Source organism: Ptychodera flava, chromosome 19, assembly GCF_041260155.1.
Source record: "Ptychodera flava strain L36383 chromosome 19, AS_Pfla_20210202, whole genome shotgun sequence".
Taxonomy (NCBI): Eukaryota; Metazoa; Hemichordata; class Enteropneusta; family Ptychoderidae; genus Ptychodera; species Ptychodera flava.
In genome coordinates, this window is record NC_091946.1 from 9,396,766 (window position 1) to 9,414,738 (window position 17,973).

The 17,973-nt window shown below is 36.9% G+C and overlaps 2 protein-coding genes and 1 long non-coding RNA gene across 3 annotated transcripts; 2 read left to right on the top strand and 1 right to left on the bottom strand.

Annotated features, from left to right (window-relative positions):
* Nucleotides 1–830: 830 nt before the first annotated feature.
* On the top strand, nt 831–3,579 carry LOC139118229 (uncharacterized). The gene is made up of 3 exons (XR_011548645.1): nt 831–1,123; nt 2,056–2,161; nt 2,575–3,579. It is a non-coding gene; the product is annotated as an uncharacterized lncRNA (long non-coding RNA).
* Nucleotides 3,580–3,904: 325 nt separating this feature from the next.
* On the bottom strand, nt 3,905–9,345 carry LOC139118491 (uncharacterized). The gene is made up of 2 exons (XM_070681782.1): nt 8,464–9,345; nt 3,905–6,407 (listed from the first exon to the last, which is right to left on the bottom strand). The coding sequence occupies exons 1-2, from the start codon at nt 8,558–8,560 to the stop codon at nt 5,965–5,967; spliced, it is 540 nt and encodes a 179-aa protein (XP_070537883.1). The 5' UTR covers nt 8,561–9,345; the 3' UTR covers nt 3,905–5,964.
* LOC139118919 (E3 SUMO-protein ligase KIAA1586-like) lies at nt 8,902–10,423 on the top strand. Its single transcript, XM_070682487.1, has 4 exons — nt 8,902–8,947; nt 9,507–9,673; nt 9,946–10,109; nt 10,408–10,423. The coding sequence occupies exons 1-4, from the start codon at nt 8,902–8,904 to the stop codon at nt 10,421–10,423; spliced, it is 393 nt and encodes a 130-aa protein (XP_070538588.1).
* Nucleotides 10,424–17,973: the final 7,550 nt, after the last annotated feature.

The window sequence follows — 17,973 nt, forward strand, 5'->3', positions numbered from 1 at the left end:
TCTGTCACCTAAACTGTGTTCACAGTCAGTTGTCCGAACAATATCTGAAAGTCTAGTGAATAAAAATGACCGCACGTCATTTTAAAGAGGGGCCGTTCACACATCTGTTGGTTTGTTTTGCGACTGCATGCGATCGTCACGCATATCTGTATGATGTTCCGCCGCTCAGTGTATGTGTGTTACCGCTCTCAGAGGAGGTGTCCGTTCAACACCTTCACTGTGGCATTTTTTGGGAAAAAGAGACAAAAAGCATTTTACCGCTGTACAAGATGTATTTAAATGGCAATAAGTAGCCAGTACCAGCAGTTCAATGCTTACCATCGAAGAAGTTACATCATGAACTCCATTCTCCGATACACAACGTAGTCTCCGGCTGCGGCCCAGTCGAAGCACAAACGCAACAAGCTGATGATGCCAACCGCAGCGAATCACCCATCAAGAAGTGTGCCAAGCACCGTTCTTCTGGCTGGTACCAACCTTGGCAGAAGAAATACTCTTTGCTTAAAAACCATACTGATCAAGGTTAGTTTTGTTTAATATCGTAACTTCCGAAAAAAATATGTTCAAACTTTTCTTTCTGATATCCTGTCACAGCAAGCAAATAATCTAATTACGTTATGCGTGATCGGCTCCAAAGGTCAAAAGTACAGTGTGTACATGTAAATGTTACATTACTTGTAATTGGTTTAAACATGTCACATGACAACTTTCAACGAATATCACGGGGTGCGTTCGATTATCTTACCCGGGGAGCCCTAAGTGACGTCATGGGTCAAACCCGGGGCATCATGGGGCTCCCCGGGGAAGCGGTAAAATCGAACGCGATTTAGCGAACGACAAAATGGCTGACGATCACAACACACACGAGCGAAATGCACAAATTCGACGAACATTACGGATTTTTGTGCCTGTTTTTCTACAAAACACGCAAAATATTTTTTCCACGACTTTATATTTCAGCGTTGGTAATTCTATTCACTATGGAATGACAGGCTTGGGTTTGCGCAGAGAAAATATTCCAAGAATCCAGGGCTACGCAGAGGAAGTTGTGCCTCAGTACACAATAGATGACTTCAGAAGCCACTTTCGATTGCATAGATCTAGCTTTGAAATAATCTTAAACGTAAGTTTCAAATAAAATGAACAGAGGTTGACTAACATATCCCTAAAAGTAAAATTATGCGTATTTTTAGCTAAAAATTAAAGCGATCATATTGGGTTTTTTACTTAAAATAATTATTAACAAAGAACATCTACATTTTACTTTCTTTCTTTCTTTCTTTCTTTCTTTCTCTTGTTCTTCCTTTCTTCATTCATTCTTGGCTCTTTTTGCCCCATGCAAATTGAATCTTAAACATACTTGTTTGTTTTTTGTTTTTTTAATAATTATTTTAACTTATATTTCACAATTTTAAATCACAACATTTGCATTTTCAGAGGAGTTATTGAATCATGCTTTAATACAGAACAGCGATGATCGCAAATGATGTCATTTTTTTTCATGAATATGCAAAAATAAATATGTCTGCATCTTGAAGAAAGATGAAAATATAACCTGATAGTGTTACAATGAATACTAAAGGTCATACTAATTCATAACTCAGACTACAAGCAGCAACAACAGCAACGCATGCAACAATAACATCAGTCTGAATTTTGTCCGATGTCGCACGCACAGCTGTATTTGATAACAAACCTGAAATCGTGATCAGCAATATTGCATTTTGTTTGTCAGTAATAATTGTTGATTGGTATTTTCAGATAATTTTGTACAAATTCAAAGGACTTATTGGACTCAAACTTATACAACTTTTTTTTCAGCTGAGTATTGAAAGGGACAAAGTGTCCATCTTTGCATTAATTTGGTGACTTTTGTTTTATAAGATTTGTCTACTGTCATTTAAATACATTATTTTAATACAATATATTTTAATACAATATTAAACATTTAATTTTGTCAATTTTAAATTATCTTATATTATGATATCTTTATTAGATTAAAAGATCAAAACAGATTCTTAATTCAAATTTTAAACAAAGACACTCTACTTATAGATTCTGATGGAGTATGATGAATTGCCTCAGCCTGGAGCTCCAAATATCAGGGGAAAGCGCCCTCTACCTGCTGAGAAACAACTGCTGATGTTTCTGTGGTATTTAGGTAAGATTATGTGTACTTATATAACGTCACAGTCCCTCTATCCATGGATAGAGGGACTGTGATAACGTGTATGTACATGTATACATATATATTCAGAATTTTCACCTATTATCTTTACACTTGCTGTTATTTGTCAGCTGGAATACTGAGAACTTGTATTTTTTGGTTGCTTTCATTCTTATTCAATTATTCAAATGTACAATTTGAAATCAATAATTGTTCACATTGTTTCATTTATCAATAATTGTTCACATTGTTTCATTTATTTTCAAATTTTGTAGTATTTGACCATTTAAGGACTAAGCTCAAATAAAATTGCTGGTTTCCTGTGTTTACTTTAGAATTTATGTTGAGCACTTCTATAATTGTGTGTATTATAGGTAACTTTAACCAAAGTGTTTATTTTTTTTCAGGGAATAATGAAACCTTCAGGTCAATTTCGGATCGCTTTGGAGTCTCACGATCAACAGTTCACTTGTGCTGGTCACGGATACTGAACATTGTCATTGAAAAGTTGGTGCCGCGATACATTGTATGGCCACGTGGTGAGGATGTCCAGTCCACTGTTGAAGGTTTCAGTCACATTTCACACTTGCCATCTGTGCTGGGGGCAGTGGATGGGATGCATGTGCGCATCAAAGCACCTCTTAGCCATTCAGATTCTTACACAAACAGAAAAAATTTCATTCAATAATTTTACAGGGGGTTTGTAATTCTCGACTGCTTTTTACAGATGTTTATGCTGGATGGCCTGGGAGTTGCCATGATGCGCGGGTTTGGAGGAACTCGCCACTCTACAGGGGACATAATGAAAATTTCCAACCCAACACCCATCTTGTTGGTGATAGTGCCTATCCATTGACATCATTTCTCATGACACCCTTCAAAAACTATGGACACTTAACTATGGCACAAAGAATTTATAATATTGAACTAAGTAGAGCCAGGCAAGTAATTGAGAGGGCGTTTGGGCAACTAAAGGGGAGGTTCCGGAAACTGAGGGATTTCTTTGCAGATGATATAGAGCTAGTTGTCAAGGGAACAGTTAGTGCCTGTGTCATGCACAACATCTGCTTGATGAATGATGAAGAGCTTCTTGAAGAGTTTCATGAGGATGATGTCAATGATGATATAATCATGCCCTTTAACAATGATGAAGTGGGTATCCAGCGACGAGCAGAATTGATGATGTTCCTCAATCAATAATCAATGGGACAGTACGATAGCAGCTTACTTGATTTTTTAAATGAGGATAATAAAAGGGCCAGAAGCTGTATGTAACTTCTGATATTTTTTTTTTACTATTTTTGTTCTATATATCACCTGGAGTTTCTTGCTCTACTCCCTAAACCATGTTGAAACACCCCATATCCTTCTTTTCAACACAGCGTGTACAAGTGTAAAATGCATTGTTATAGTTGACAAGTAAACTTTAGTCTGAACTTTATTCAGTTTTAGGCAAAAATGCATTTTACAGTTATAGAAGCTGTACGTGTTGATAGGCTAGATAATGGGTGCCTCAACACAGTTTAGGGGTAGAACAATAAACTGTAGTCCATATACAGAACACAGTGAAAAAAATTATCAAAAACTAATGCAACTGGGCATTTAATTCAGGTCCTGATATAATATAAACCATACAAGCCATGTACCATCCTTGGCAATAACAACAGTATCACAATAAATCTAGTATAAGCATTCATTCTTGGCAATCAAACTAAAAATCGCACAGTTGTATTTGGTTAAGTATGTTTGTTTATTTAACAAGCAGGCCTGTATTTCTAAGATATCAAGTAACTTTAAAATTGAATTATCAAGTATGTAACAGTAATGTTTTCAATACTTGCATCTTTTCAGTAACCTTCAATTTTTCAGGAAATTTCTTTAAAAAAGGGACAATTGCTCATTACCTGTGCTCTGTTTTCTTAAGCACAATATTTTGCCAGTATATAAAAATTTAAATGGTCTACCTTGCCAGGCTACTTACTTGTCTTACCTATCTATATTAGAACATATCTATAACTTTGGGAACTGTGATATGTATGTCACATCTTTTTTTCTACTTTCTTCTGCACTGTAATAAAGTACTTTCAAACAAACATGTGTCTTTGGCAATTTTTCTTAACACTCATGGCTCCAAAATTATTGCCCTCAAGTAAGATAATACATATCTATCATTATAATATTTCACAAAAGTTTGAACTGTATGAATATTTTAAATAGTATTACAATAACAGCCAACATCATATCAGTCTGAAAAAGTATCTATAACTTGATTTCCTGTAATTTTGCTCCTGCTGTCTATCGGCCTACACAATTTCCCTCTGGTAAGATAACAAATATCTATAATTTGACCAAAGTTTAAACTATATATATATTTAAGGGTGATTGAGCCACTAAATTTTTCGCCAAAAATTTTCCTTATTTTTCTCTAACAGTAAGACTTATTTGTGAAGAAGAGATTACAGCAAAAAATCAATATGTCACCAGATTAATTTGGCAGCTAGAAGGATTTGAAATACACCCACTTAAAATGCCATTCGAATGACAGTAATTATGAATCTCCCGTACGCGTTGCCCAACCCGATACATTTACTTTCAGTTCCTTTCTTGAAATCCTGCACTTGTTTTCTTTACATGTGAACCACATTGAATAATAAATGAAAGTTTTAGCTATTTGTCTGCTGGAAATGTGCATAAAAATTTAAATTATCACTTCTCAGGCCTTCCAAAAACACAGTTGTTTGCTGTTGCAAACTTAAAAGTAATTACCACACCCTATCCATACTTTGTAAAGTTATTTAGATTTCCAATCTAACAATTTTGTTTATTTTCTCATAAATTATCATTTAGATATTGCACATTATATGCATCAAATAAAAATATGGGGGTCATCAGCCTATTTACAATGCTACATTGCTTAACATCACCCCTTCCCCATATGTGAAAAGGGAAAAATCACTCTTTGATGAGAAATATGTCCTTTTTAGATTATTTTGTTGGGACTTTTAAATACACTGTAAATATATCAACATTCATACATTTAAAACTTACAACTCGAAGATAATATAATGATCATTCGATCATCACTTACAACGTCCGCTTTCATGATAAAAGCTCTAACAATAAGGTGTATGAAGATAGGTTTCCATCAAAACCATGGTGTAATTTTTACAGTGAGCATGCTCATGTACAGTGGATGCACACGTCATTAAGTACGCATTCTATTGTTTGCAGCTATGATGACATAGCAAGCGACTTGATCACCCTTAAAAGAGTACATGTATTGAAATAACAGTCAACATCCTATCAACAGCTGAGCTAAAAATTCACAATTTATCAATTAGTTTTGACAGCAGCTCTTTGTTATCATTGTGCATCTGTCTGAGCACCCCAATGACTTCTGCATTACTCTCCGTTATCAATTCTTTCATTTCATCAATCATTCGTTTTCCCCGTTTCTTTTTTGGGGGTTGTATTTCTGGTTTATTTTTGTGTGTGACTGAAGAAACATTCTCTCCATTATCATCATCCCCATCATCATCAATTTCTGTCACTGTTACATTTTCACGGTCAGTGTGTGTACAAACAGAAACAGGATTTTTACTGCCAACAGTGAACAAAGGTCTGACAGAAGGGTCATCCCCAATGACGGCAAACATTGCATCCTCGTATATGAATTTACGTTTACCTGTACCTGTTTTATTTGAATACTGGATATGATCTCTGTACTTTTTTTCAGCGATTTCCATTTATCCATACATTTCTCATGAGTTGTATTTATGGAAAATGTGTTATTAATTTCATTTGATATTTTTACCCATACTGGTTTCTTTTTTGGCACAATCAAGATCTGTACTATTTTTCTTTACAAGATCAATGAGACAACGTATTTGGTCTTCTGACCAATCAAGTCTTTCCTCAGAGGGACTCATTACATTGGTGTTTTCTGCTGTACTTGGCTGTGGTTTGCTTGGCGTACTTTTATGTTGTGCTGTTTGCTGCTCATGTTCTACACTCCTGACATCGACACTCTTCTCCAATTCAGTGCTCTGCTGGGCTGTACTTTGTTGCTGCTGTTGTGTTGTACTGTACTGATGTGATGGCTGCTGAGGTGATGGTGAGGTTCCTGATGCAGACTGCTGTGACCTTTCAGTCTCTGATACACTCTCTACATGCAGATCGATTGGCTCTGTTACCGGCCCATCAGGCAATCCGTCTATTATGGTTTGTAACAAATTTGTATCTAATGAAAGAAATATAAAACCCATTAGGGAGCTGTCATTATTTACGGCCTGGGGGTTGGAGGAATCAGAGAGGGGGGGGTCACTCAAAACATTGAAAGCTAGAAAGGGGGTTGCTTAAACTGTGGAAAGAAAGAAGGGGTTACTCAAATTTTTGTGCAAAACGAATTGAAACCTCTCTCAGATTGCACCAGACTGCACCATTGCACACATCAATTTCTCAAAAATTTCCGCCATGCAAGAGGGGAGAAAAGCCCCTCTCATGCTAAGACTCCCCCCTGTGGTGTTCTAACAGATTTACTCAGTAAAAATACAAATTGAAAACACCTCTCAAATTACACAAGACTGCACCATTGAACACATCAATTTCTAAAACTCTTCCACATAAGAGAGGGGACAACTCCTGATACTTTTCCCTCAGCTTCCCACATGTGCTCCCTCTTATACTTTCAAATTCTGCCCAGTCAGATATCTTAAATAAAACCCTGTCATTATACCCATCCCAAAGTAAACAATACTTTATGGTTGGATAGTGGTTGCAGAATGAGCTTTGATATCTACATTTTGTTGTGACTTTGAATATCATTTCATTGGTTTCACATTTTTCTACTGTCATGAAATAACCAATGATAATCTAGCAGGGTACAGCAGAATTTGAAAGATCTTTACTATTGCTGTATTTTTGTAAATTTTACAAATACATGTATCGATATTTAATTTCTCTAAGTGGGGCGGGGGGAGTCAAAATTTATGTGTTATAGAGGGGAGGTTACTCAAATTCATCATGGTTGGCAGGGGGTTACTCGAAATTTCAAATTTTCCGATGAAATTCCTCTGACCCCCAGGCCATAAATAATGATGACTTCCTTAACAGCATTTATCAAGATGACCTTTCTGAGTGCCTTAGATTACTCAGTCTACTTTTTTTTTCAAACATAAAGGGACAGTATGGTCAAAGTAATTAAATTTTTTGTTTTGCATCCACTCAAATTTGTGAAAGGTAAACAGTGAAAAAACAGAAAATTTAGCACACGTTTTATATTTACTTGTTTCCACGTGTCAGTATTGCCATCATTTACAAAACATAGGCCACTGTGTCCCCTTCTATACAATTTTAGGGCTCATCAAGATTTTGGGGGGACATCAGTGTTATCTCCAGAAGTCTCTGATTATCATATCAATGAAATGTTCCTAAGAATTGTTTCTTTCAATGTTTTTTTTTCCAGCCTATGGCGGCCATAATGATATTAGAATTTAAAAAAATTTGAATCAACCCAAGGACGAGAAACATTTTATTGACCTTATTTATGTGAAAAGTTTAGCTGCACGCGCGCGACTTTCGGACAAACATGCTGAAATTCGGACAAATTTTGTCGTTGTATGCGCGGCTCTTGTTGCAGCTTGTAGTCTAAGTCATCAATTCATACAAATAAGTGTGACGCTAAAATAGCCATTCTAACACTCGCAGGTTTTATTTTCGTTGTTTATGCGGAAAATGCGGACAAATGTTTATTTATGCATATTAATGAGAGAGAACAGTGCAAGTAGAGGTATAAACGAAGCAAAAAAAACCGATGAAGTTCAAATGTAGTTGTATATAACATGCACAGTAGCTTAGTAGCACTGTAGCTGCAGGACTACAGCCTATAGTATTTCTATTGCAACCAGAAAAATCGTCGGAAAAACTACTGTCTGCAGTCCTGCATCCTCTTGCACTGTTGCAGCATAGCACTTGCAAACGACAACAGGGACAAAGCTTCATAAATTTATATCATTACAGATGTATTCCACACGGAATTGACGGCAGTCTAACCTGAAAGATCAGCTTCTATTGCTGTACGTAAATGTGGCAAATGACAACTAAATAATCATGTAATTACGATATAAACATCATCAACACTTCTTTAAAATTATGACATTTACGCAAAATACACGTACACCATATACACACGTCTCGTTGTCAACTCAATACATTACCATTATTTAGCATTATTGGCCATTTTGCTTCGTTTTAGGGATAGAAACTTTCAACAAACATAGCATTCGATAGTTACTTACTTTTCATAACCATTTCCAGCTTCGAAGCAGGTGTTACAAAAGTAATTTTTCGGCCTTTGTTGATCGCCGTAAACGTTACTGTTTTGTCGTCTGCCATTTTTTCCCCGAGGAGCCCAGACCTTCCCCTGCTCGAGAGCAGGGGCAGAAAAAACTCCCCCGAGGTACCTCGAAAGTGACGTCATGGGATAATCGAACGGAACCGATGTTACCTCGGGTCACCCGAGGGCGCCTCGAGGCGGATAATCGAACGCACCCCCGGTATCGCGTTTATGAACGTAGTTCTACATCTGAATCTGAATCTGAAATAGTGTTTCCAAGTCAAAGACTCAATCCCTCGTTTTATATTTACCTTTTTCCGGAACACATGATGCGATGTTCGTTTAAACCAGAAAAGCTTTCTAAAATGTGCTCAATTTATCGTTTTCCACCTTTTTAGGCATGTATTGCCGAGTGTGCAAAAAGTACAACGCTAGACAGAAGACTGGTAGTAGTACATGGATTTCGGTGCCGTGTACTGCCTACCGAGAAGACCATATACGAAGCCATGCAGATTCGATCAGCCACCGTGCCGCTACCCGAATGGAAGCAGACGCCAGCGCATTGGCTAAAGATGGGGTATCTGTCCAACTTTTGAGAGAGTCGTCACTGTGGAAACTCAGGCCTTCATCGGTGCTCTACGTTGTATGTATTTTCTCATGCATCGTGAGCTTCCGCATACGACAAATTTTGTACACACCCCTGAGTTGGCAAAGTCATTGGGCCGTTCGTATCTGAGTACCCTCAGCAGTGATAAGTAGAACTTCAACGACACATCGGAAAGGACCATGCAAGAAATGGTATACCGGTAGGTGAGTGACAATATGTGAATCGTATATTTTCTCAAGAAAGGTTATTTTGGCAATGAGAAAACTAAACAAGGAAAGAATACCATGTTTGCACCCGACAGAAAGCCTGTGCTACATTTTTAATTATTATTTTCTGCTGCTGAAGTTCATGGATTTTGCTCTCTTTAACATCATGTTCTTTTGGTTATTTTTTTTCAGGACAGGTTATCCGTGAAGAAATTTTGGAGAAGGTTAAACAGAGCAACTTTGTGTCATTGCTTATAGACGAGACGACAGATATATCTATCATGAAACAGTTGATCATCTACTCGAAGTATTTGCTGAAATCTGGAGAGTCCAAAGTTTCATTTCTCGGAATAGAGGAGGTAATTACAAACTACAATGGCTTCAAATTGTGTTGGCTGTATCAGACATTTCTCGACTGAAAGAAAGACTAGCTAAGACAGGAAATTTTCTTAAATTACAAGGAAATGAATTTATATGAAGACTTCATTCAAAGAAAAGGGTTTAGATGTTTGTCCTTAGGTAATTCCACTGATAATTATAACCTTGAAATATAATATTATAATAATATAATATATATATTATATTTACATAAATAAATGTAACAAACCAGAACCAATTCTTGTTATTTTAGGTTTGTGATGGAAGAGCAGAGACACTGACTGAGTGTGTGAAGACTTTTGCTGAGAGACATGGCATTGTTCTGAATGGCAGGCTGTGTGGTCTTGGAAGGGATGGGGCAGCTGTGATGATTGGTAAGAAGTCTGGGGTAGCTACAAGATTGAAGCATGAAGTACGGTAAGTATATTCAATGTATTGACCTACTCACTTTTCCAGTTTCAAGAGAGCGGTGATTGCACCACAGAATATTTTAAAACATTTTATGAATGAAAAATGTCCCAGAAAATAAAAAGTAAAGAGAAAGCTTCTTTGTATGTGAGTGAATCCAGATGATAATATTTTGTAGCTGTTATTGGTACTTGTTAGTGACCACACAAAACAAAGAAAATTATTTTGGGCTTTATTTTTACCAGAGTTTTAAGGTGAGACACATATTAAGAAAGCATTTTTATTACCTTCTCGTGTCTATTTATAGACAGAGAAGGTATTAGAGTTGAAAACCAGTATGCTGCTGTCAAGTATACTTCCGTCTGTCAAGACTTCCGTCTGTCAAGATCCGTGACGTCATGCCATTGTGATGGGTCATATCATAAACTGGTGGGGTGTTCATGGCTCAGGTTGAGGTGTGGGACAGCGATTTTGAGCTATGACAAAAATCAAAAGGGACTTAGCGGCATAGCCACAGTGTTAAGCCTTTCTCCAAGGTTTCTTAGTTGACTACAATCTATTACAGACTACTGAGCTGACGTTAGGGGTACTCACTTTGTGTTTGCTCACTCTGTGAGCGCTAGTGTTTGGTACTGAGTTGCGTGCATATCCCCTCATGGCCTCACGTGATATTGGCCTGTTGCATAATCTGCAGAGATGATCATATGCCTCCGCGAGTCTGAAACTGTCATTGTGTAAGCCTGTCGGCATTTTCCTTGCATTTTTTCTCATTTAATTTTGCAAAATATCGGCGAGTACCTCAATATTTCAAGATAACCCTTTCTTCCCAATCGTTTCCTGGAGTTTCAGAGTCATATGAACGAAAATGAGTGAAAGTTTTAGACAGGAAAATCGGACGTCGGCCATGTTCAACGTTTACAGTACAATCAGAAGTTTACGTGGAGGAATTAACCAACAAACACAGGAGTGTTCATGATGCCCGCCCTCTAGAGGCAGACCCTCCTATATGAAGTACCACATTTGATGCTTGTGGAAAGCTTGACCACACAATGGAGCATTTAAACTTTTAGAAAATGACAAACTGAATAAGAAGGTATTCAGAAAATGTCAAATACTGAGTAAAAATGCGCAAATATTCAAAATAAACAGGTTAACTGATTGGTCAGCTATAAAAAACAATGAAAATGTTTATGATCAAAGTTTTTGAGATGCGCACATTTTAACAAATACAGAAATTATTAACATTATAAATATAAGACCAAACTATTTTTTCAGGGATGGGACAGGTTGGAAATGAGGGGTGAGAGACAAAGGCACTCCTATTGCTGCATGTGGATGCAGCCACACCATTTCATTTACAGCATACTTATTCACTGTGTTGTGTTCAAGTTCCATATTGTACTGACTGTCATACAAGGATAACATAAGCAAATCAAATCAAATTAGAAAAGGATCAATGCTGTTGTGTGGATTTGCTGAACATGGCTGATATTTCGCCCTATATATTGGTATCCAGCAAAGGCATATTTTGATGTAAAGTCAAAATTAACACTACATTGCTGACAATATGTTTTACCGTTTCTGCATGAACTTTTCGTTTTTAAATAATAGTATATTAGTACTTCAAACAGATTAACAGTTATCGTGATGTCAACCCATAATTTTACATCACAAAGACTGTAATTCTGCCAATTTTTTTGTATTTCAGTCATTTTATAAATTTTGCACTGCACAAGATGATTGAACAAATTGCAATGTTTGAATTTGTAAACTCAAAGAATAAAAATCCTTTGGTCACAAATTAAATTATTTTTTGAAAAGAAATTTTACTCTTAAACACTTTTAGCATATATTCTTTACACGGTCATGTATTTCAAGGAAAATATGCCTATTAAAAACAGTAATTTCTTCACTTTCAATTTTTTTTCAATACTATGACAATTATCAGCCATGAGGTTATACAAACACAAGACCAGATAAGCGTTTTCATCATTTCCACAGGACTCTTGGAAAATCCATTAAAAACAGTTAAAAGTGACTGGAAATGATCACTTGGTATACATTAATTTACAGATGCCAGGTTGTGTATTTCACATGCACTCAGGTCAGTAAGGAAGTGCGTCATTATTTCGGACTGTTAATTCTTATTTCTGAATTGTTTAACTTTTTTCCACATTGAACTATCTTTAGGCAGTTTATACTGTAGCTTAGATTTTTTTGATTGATGTATTTAATCATCTTTTGGGTTCTTTGGGTCCATATCCCACCTCATGCCCCTACATCATCAACTATTTACCAACAACTCCATGCCAACAACCAATTACCTGACCTGGCCACACATTAGAGAAGGTACAGCGTCATTGACGGTATTTTTTGATTTGTTGCAGGTATCCGAGATTATGGTCTCCCACCACTGTATTGCTCATCGATTTGCGCTTGCTGTGGGACAAGCAGCGATTAGTGTGGCATACATAAAGAAGTTTAATGACACCTTAGACAACCTGTTCAGGTTCTATGAATATTCACCAGTAAGATCAAGTGCTTTGAAGACAATCCAGGTAATTTGCTTTCTTATATCCAATTACTGTTAAGTATGTAAAATTTGTAATTCATCAATACATCAAATTTTGTTATGTATACTTTGTAATTCAACACAATGTCAATTTCTGTACAGTAATAAATTTATTACAGGTATATATTGCTGCATTGTGTTGACTATTTTCCCCTCTTTTTTGACTCTCCAGGCAACCATGGAGAACCCAGTGTTGAGACCAAAGCAGGCCAAGGCCGTGAGGTGGCTGTCACATGAGAATATGTGTTCCACATTGCGGCAGATCCTTCCAAGCATTATTGTCAGTCTGCATCGTGAGGCATCAGAGAGGAATGATCCAAACGCATGCCGTTTGTCCAAGTTTGTGGAGGATTTGAGATTTATTGCCACTTTGCTGATGATGTGTGATATTCTTCCACACCTTGCTGCTCTCTCCAAGTATTTCCAGGTAAGCAACTGTACCGTAATCATGATTTATCATTTAGTTTGCCTACAGTTTACCGAACCGACAGAAAATGGAAGTACTTTGAAATTGAAAGCCTTACAAATAGTTACAATACTCAGAGACCAATTTTGAGATTTTAATACATGTTAATGTATGCACACCAAAATTAAACAGTTTGCATTTTTTTAATTATTATTTGTGTAACACAAAGTTAATCTGGTTTTTAGTCCCCATGGACATCGTCCGGGGGGACTTATAGGTTTGGTCATGTCCGTGCGTGCGTGTGTGCGTCCGTCCGTCCGTCCGTCCGTTCACGCAGATATCTCAGAGACGCCTGGAGCGATTTCGTTCAAACTTGGTACAAGGATAGTACCCTACCTCATACAGATGCACGTCGATTTGTTTCACAATGCGATCAAATTTGGCCGTGTTAGAGGACTTTTTAGTTTTCACCTCCATAGACTACCATGTATAAGGCAGTCCATAGACTCCCATGTATAAGGCAGTCCATAGACTCCCATGTATAAGGCAGTCCATAGACTCCCATGTATAAGGCCAAGAAAAATAAAATTTAGTTTCTCATCGTATTCATATTGCAAAACAGAATGCAGTGACACAGTTTTTAGTCCCCACAGATAAAGTCCAGGGGGCTTATAGATTGGGTCATGTCCGTCCGTGAGTCCATCCGTGAGTCCATCTGTTCACGCAGATATCTCAGACACTTTGACAAAATATCACGTGACCTTGGTGACCTTTGACCTCAAATATACATATTTGTCCATAACTCAGTAACCACAAGTGCTAAACCTTACATATATGGTGTGATGGGACACCCTATGACGCCACATATTGTACCTCATTAATTATGTGCATATCTAATTTTGAGCGAGCCAATAGAGCTAGAGGTCTGATTTTTGGTATATATGGATAACTTAGCAATTCAATTTTTTTGACAAAATGTCACGTGACCTTGATGACCTTTGACCTCAAATATACATATTTGTCCATAACTCAGTAACCACAAGTGCTAAACCCTTCATATATATAGTATGATGAGACACCTTATGACGCCACATATTGTACCTCATTAATTATGTGCATATCTAATTTTGAGCGAGCCAATAGAGCCAGAGGTCTGATTTTTGGTATGTAGGGATAACTTAGCAATACAATTTTTTTGACAAAATGTCACTTGACCTCAATGACCTTTGACCTCAAATATATATATTTGTGCATAACTCAGTAACCACAAGTGCTACACCCTTCATATTTGGTATGATGGGACACCTTATGACGCCACATATTGTACCTCATTAATTATGCACATATCTAATTTTGAGCGAGCCAATAGAGCTAGAGGTCTGATTTTTGGTATATAGGGATAACTTAGCAATACAATTTTTTTGAAAAAATGTCACGTGACCTCAATGACCTTTGACCTCAAATATACATATTTGTGCATAACTCAGTAACCACAAGTGCTACACCCTTTATATTTGGTATGATGGGACACCTTATGACGCCACATATTGTACCTCATTAATTATGCACATATCTAATTTTGAGCGAGCCAATAGAGCTAGAGGTCTGATTATTGGTATATAGGGATAACTTAGCAATACAATTTTTTTGACAAAATGTCACGTGACCTCAATGACCTTTGACCTCAAATATACATATTTGTGCATAACTCAGTAACCACAAGTGCTACACCCTTCATATATGGTATGATGGGACACCTTATGACGCCACATATTGTACCTCATTAATTATGCACATATCTAATTTTGAGCGAGCCAATAGAGCTAGATGTATGATTTTTGGTATATAGGGATAGACTATAGGATAGAAATTGTTTGACAAAATGTCATGTGACCTCGATAACCTTTTACCTAAAATACACGATTATGTCAATAAATAAGTAACCACAAGTGCTATGTCCTTTATATTTAGTAGGATGGGAGACCTTATGACAACATATGCTTTACCTCATTAATTATGCACATATATAATTGTGGGCAAGCCAATAGAGCTAGATGTCTGAATTTTGGCATATATGGATTAATTAGCAATACAATTTTTTTTTCAACATGTCACGTGACCTTGATGACCTTTGACCTTGGTTATGCATATGTATGCATAACTCAGTAACCACAAGTTCTTACTCTTCAATTTTGATAGGATAATAGACCTTAAGATGTCACATCTTGTACCTCATTTATTATGAGCATATGTATTTCTTGGCTGGCCAATACAGCTAGAGGTCTGATCTTTTTTCCCGATTTAGAACCAAAACTTAGACATGCCTCTTGTTTCAAATTGGGAACAATGACATAGACCTATGTGTCCATAGATCTGAACATATACACTCCAGTGATACTTCTTAATGACCTCATTTCCCTGCCCAATCAAGACTAATACTCCTATTACAGGTTGGGACTATGTCATTGTCAATGACTTGTTTTTTAAGAAATCCTCCCTTGACTTCCATGGTGTTGGTAACCAAATCCAGACAACTCTGGCAGTGCTGGATGCCAGATTAATGATCCCTGGTGACCATTTCCAAGGAGCTGCAGAGTATATAGAGTCGCTGCGTAACAATGGTTTCACCTTCCACTTTAGAGGTCAACAAGATCTTGATGAGTTCAAGCAAAAGGTAAGTAAATCTAAGCTGTTCTCTCTGATTGAGTAAAAACAGAAAAAAATGAAACCACTCCATCCTAATTATTCTAGCATTTATAAGTGATGACTTGTGAACAAAGATCAAGTTTAAAATTCAGATTTTGAAGTTTGTGTAACTTTTGTCTCATAAACAGTTAGAGCAGAAAAAAAGTTAACTGTTGTGTGTGTCATGGCGACTCTATTGTTTTGCTCCTTTGCAGATCCACGACAAGTTTATTGTAGCTGTCAGCAACAACATCAAGGCAACAACACTGTGTGGGATAGTTTCCCTGTCTTCAGTCCACAGCTCATCCCTGACTTGCCTCTGTGACTTGCCTCTGTGACATCCTTGATATACACACGGTGAGGAAGAAATCCAGGTTAGAGGCTATCTTCGCCCGGTGTATAGCGTTGTATTCATTGCTTCGCTTCGATATAGTCTGTGTGAGATGTATGATAGCATGTGTGCTAGCGCGAGTGTTTCACGAACTCTACGGCGAGTGGAGAGGGCGCAGTCAGAATTGTAACATCCTTAGCCCGGTTATTGAACCAATCCTTTTAGGATTGGGGATTTAGTCGAGCGGTTTGTCTGTTGTCCTCTGCGCTAGGTGATTGGGTGCCGTGCGTTGTGGGTTCGAGTCCCGGTTGATACCATCGTATTTCACTAGTGCGTTTATAACATCATTTGAATGTATTCATCACAAGAACAGTAGTGACTGACATCAAAATCATAGCCTAAGGTTCAAATGAAAATACTTTTATCTAACGAACTTTCTTTTCTTTCAATTAGGTGCTTGTAGATCACTACAAAGGTGTTGTTGATAAAGAAGAGACTGCAAAGGAATGGAAGTGCTTCTTGCCAACACTTCACATCAGAAGGACCAGCCTTAAGATTGACGATGTATTGAAGATGCTGTGTTGTGATATTTCCCAAACTTTTCCAAATCTGGCAAAGTTGGCTGAAATATCACTGACTATACCAGTTTCAACTGCAGGTTAGTCTTTTAAAAAATTATTAAGTTGTAAAAGTTAGGCTAAAATACAACTATATGTTGCATATTTCTGGTCAGTTTTTTTTGTTGCACTACAGTAGAGCTCTTCTGGTCATGTTTAATTTGACATTTTACATAGTTAAAGTCAGATCAGTCATATTTTGGGTTCCATGGACTTTTATCACTTGTGACTTAACCAACATTTGTATTTTTTATTTTCCAGACTGTGAGAGGGGTTTCAGTGCCCTTAGTAGGGTGAAGACTAAACTTTGCAACAGACTGTCGCAGAAATCTTGAACTTGCTCCTTATGGTTTCTATCGAAGGGCCACCGCCAGAGAAGTTTGACTTAACGAAAGCAGCCAAGCTATGGTCCGGAATTTGCAACAGATGAATTAAGCTAGTCCTACCTGAGTAAACTGACAAATTGAGCTGATCCTTCCAGAGCAAACTTAACACTAGCATTTTCTCAAGTACCATGGTTGATGATTCCAGAATAAAATTGAATAATCTGTGAACACTAGCATTTTTTCTCATGTACCATGTACTTTCTCAGAACAAAACTGCAATGTACTTAATGATTTGTGTTTTACACCATCTTAAAGTTGTACTTGTGAATTTTTGTCAGTATTGTGCAATATGTTTAGTTACTGTATTATTTTCTGTGCTGTAGTGTTGTTTGTATAAGTTCAATATGTGCAATGCAGTGAACTTTGTGATTTGTATTACTTCTCATGTACTTTTGAATTTTCATGTTGGTATTGTGCAATATATTTATTAAATTGTGTTTTGTTTGTATTAGTTCAATATGTTTTTTTCACTTTTGATGTTTTATTATTTATTTAAAGTAAATAAACAGGATTTAGATTTAAAAATAAATTGTGTAGCTTGCCATTAATCACTGCTGAATGGAGAATAATATTGAGAATGTCAGAAGTATATCTCATCACTGGATGCCTTGTGAATAGCCCTGGTGATATGTAAATTATATGCAAATATTATGTAAATATTGTGCAAATCAATATGCTAATTAGCCACCCGCCTTTAATTTTCATTTGTGGAGAACACTGGTTGCCAAGTGACACTCTCCACTGGGAGGACCATGACCCTGGGAATGCAGCAAATGCCAGCAGCAACAACAAGTGACATCATGTCCTCATTTGAGGACATTATCGATAATATTGCCGAAACTTGTACTGGTGAGGATTCAAGCAAGGAAATGCTGG

Bases quoted from the DNA above. Each gene is read 5' to 3' on its own strand.
- LOC139118491 (XM_070681782.1), bottom strand. From the start codon at position 8,560: ATGGCAGACGACAAAACAGTAACGTTTACGGCGATCAACAAAGGCCGA. The intron at 6,408-8,463 runs GTAAGTAACTAT...TTCTTTCATTAG, and splicing joins GCTGGAAATGGTTATGAAAA to ATACAAATTTGTTACAAACC.
- LOC139118919 (XM_070682487.1), top strand. From the start codon at position 8,902: ATGTATTGCCGAGTGTGCAAAAAGTACAACGCTAGACAGAAGACTG. The intron at 8,948-9,506 runs GTAGTAGTACAT...ATTTTTTTTCAG, and splicing joins CAACGCTAGACAGAAGACTG to GACAGGTTATCCGTGAAGAA. The intron at 9,674-9,945 runs GTAATTACAAAC...TTGTTATTTTAG, and splicing joins CATTTCTCGGAATAGAGGAG to GTTTGTGATGGAAGAGCAGA.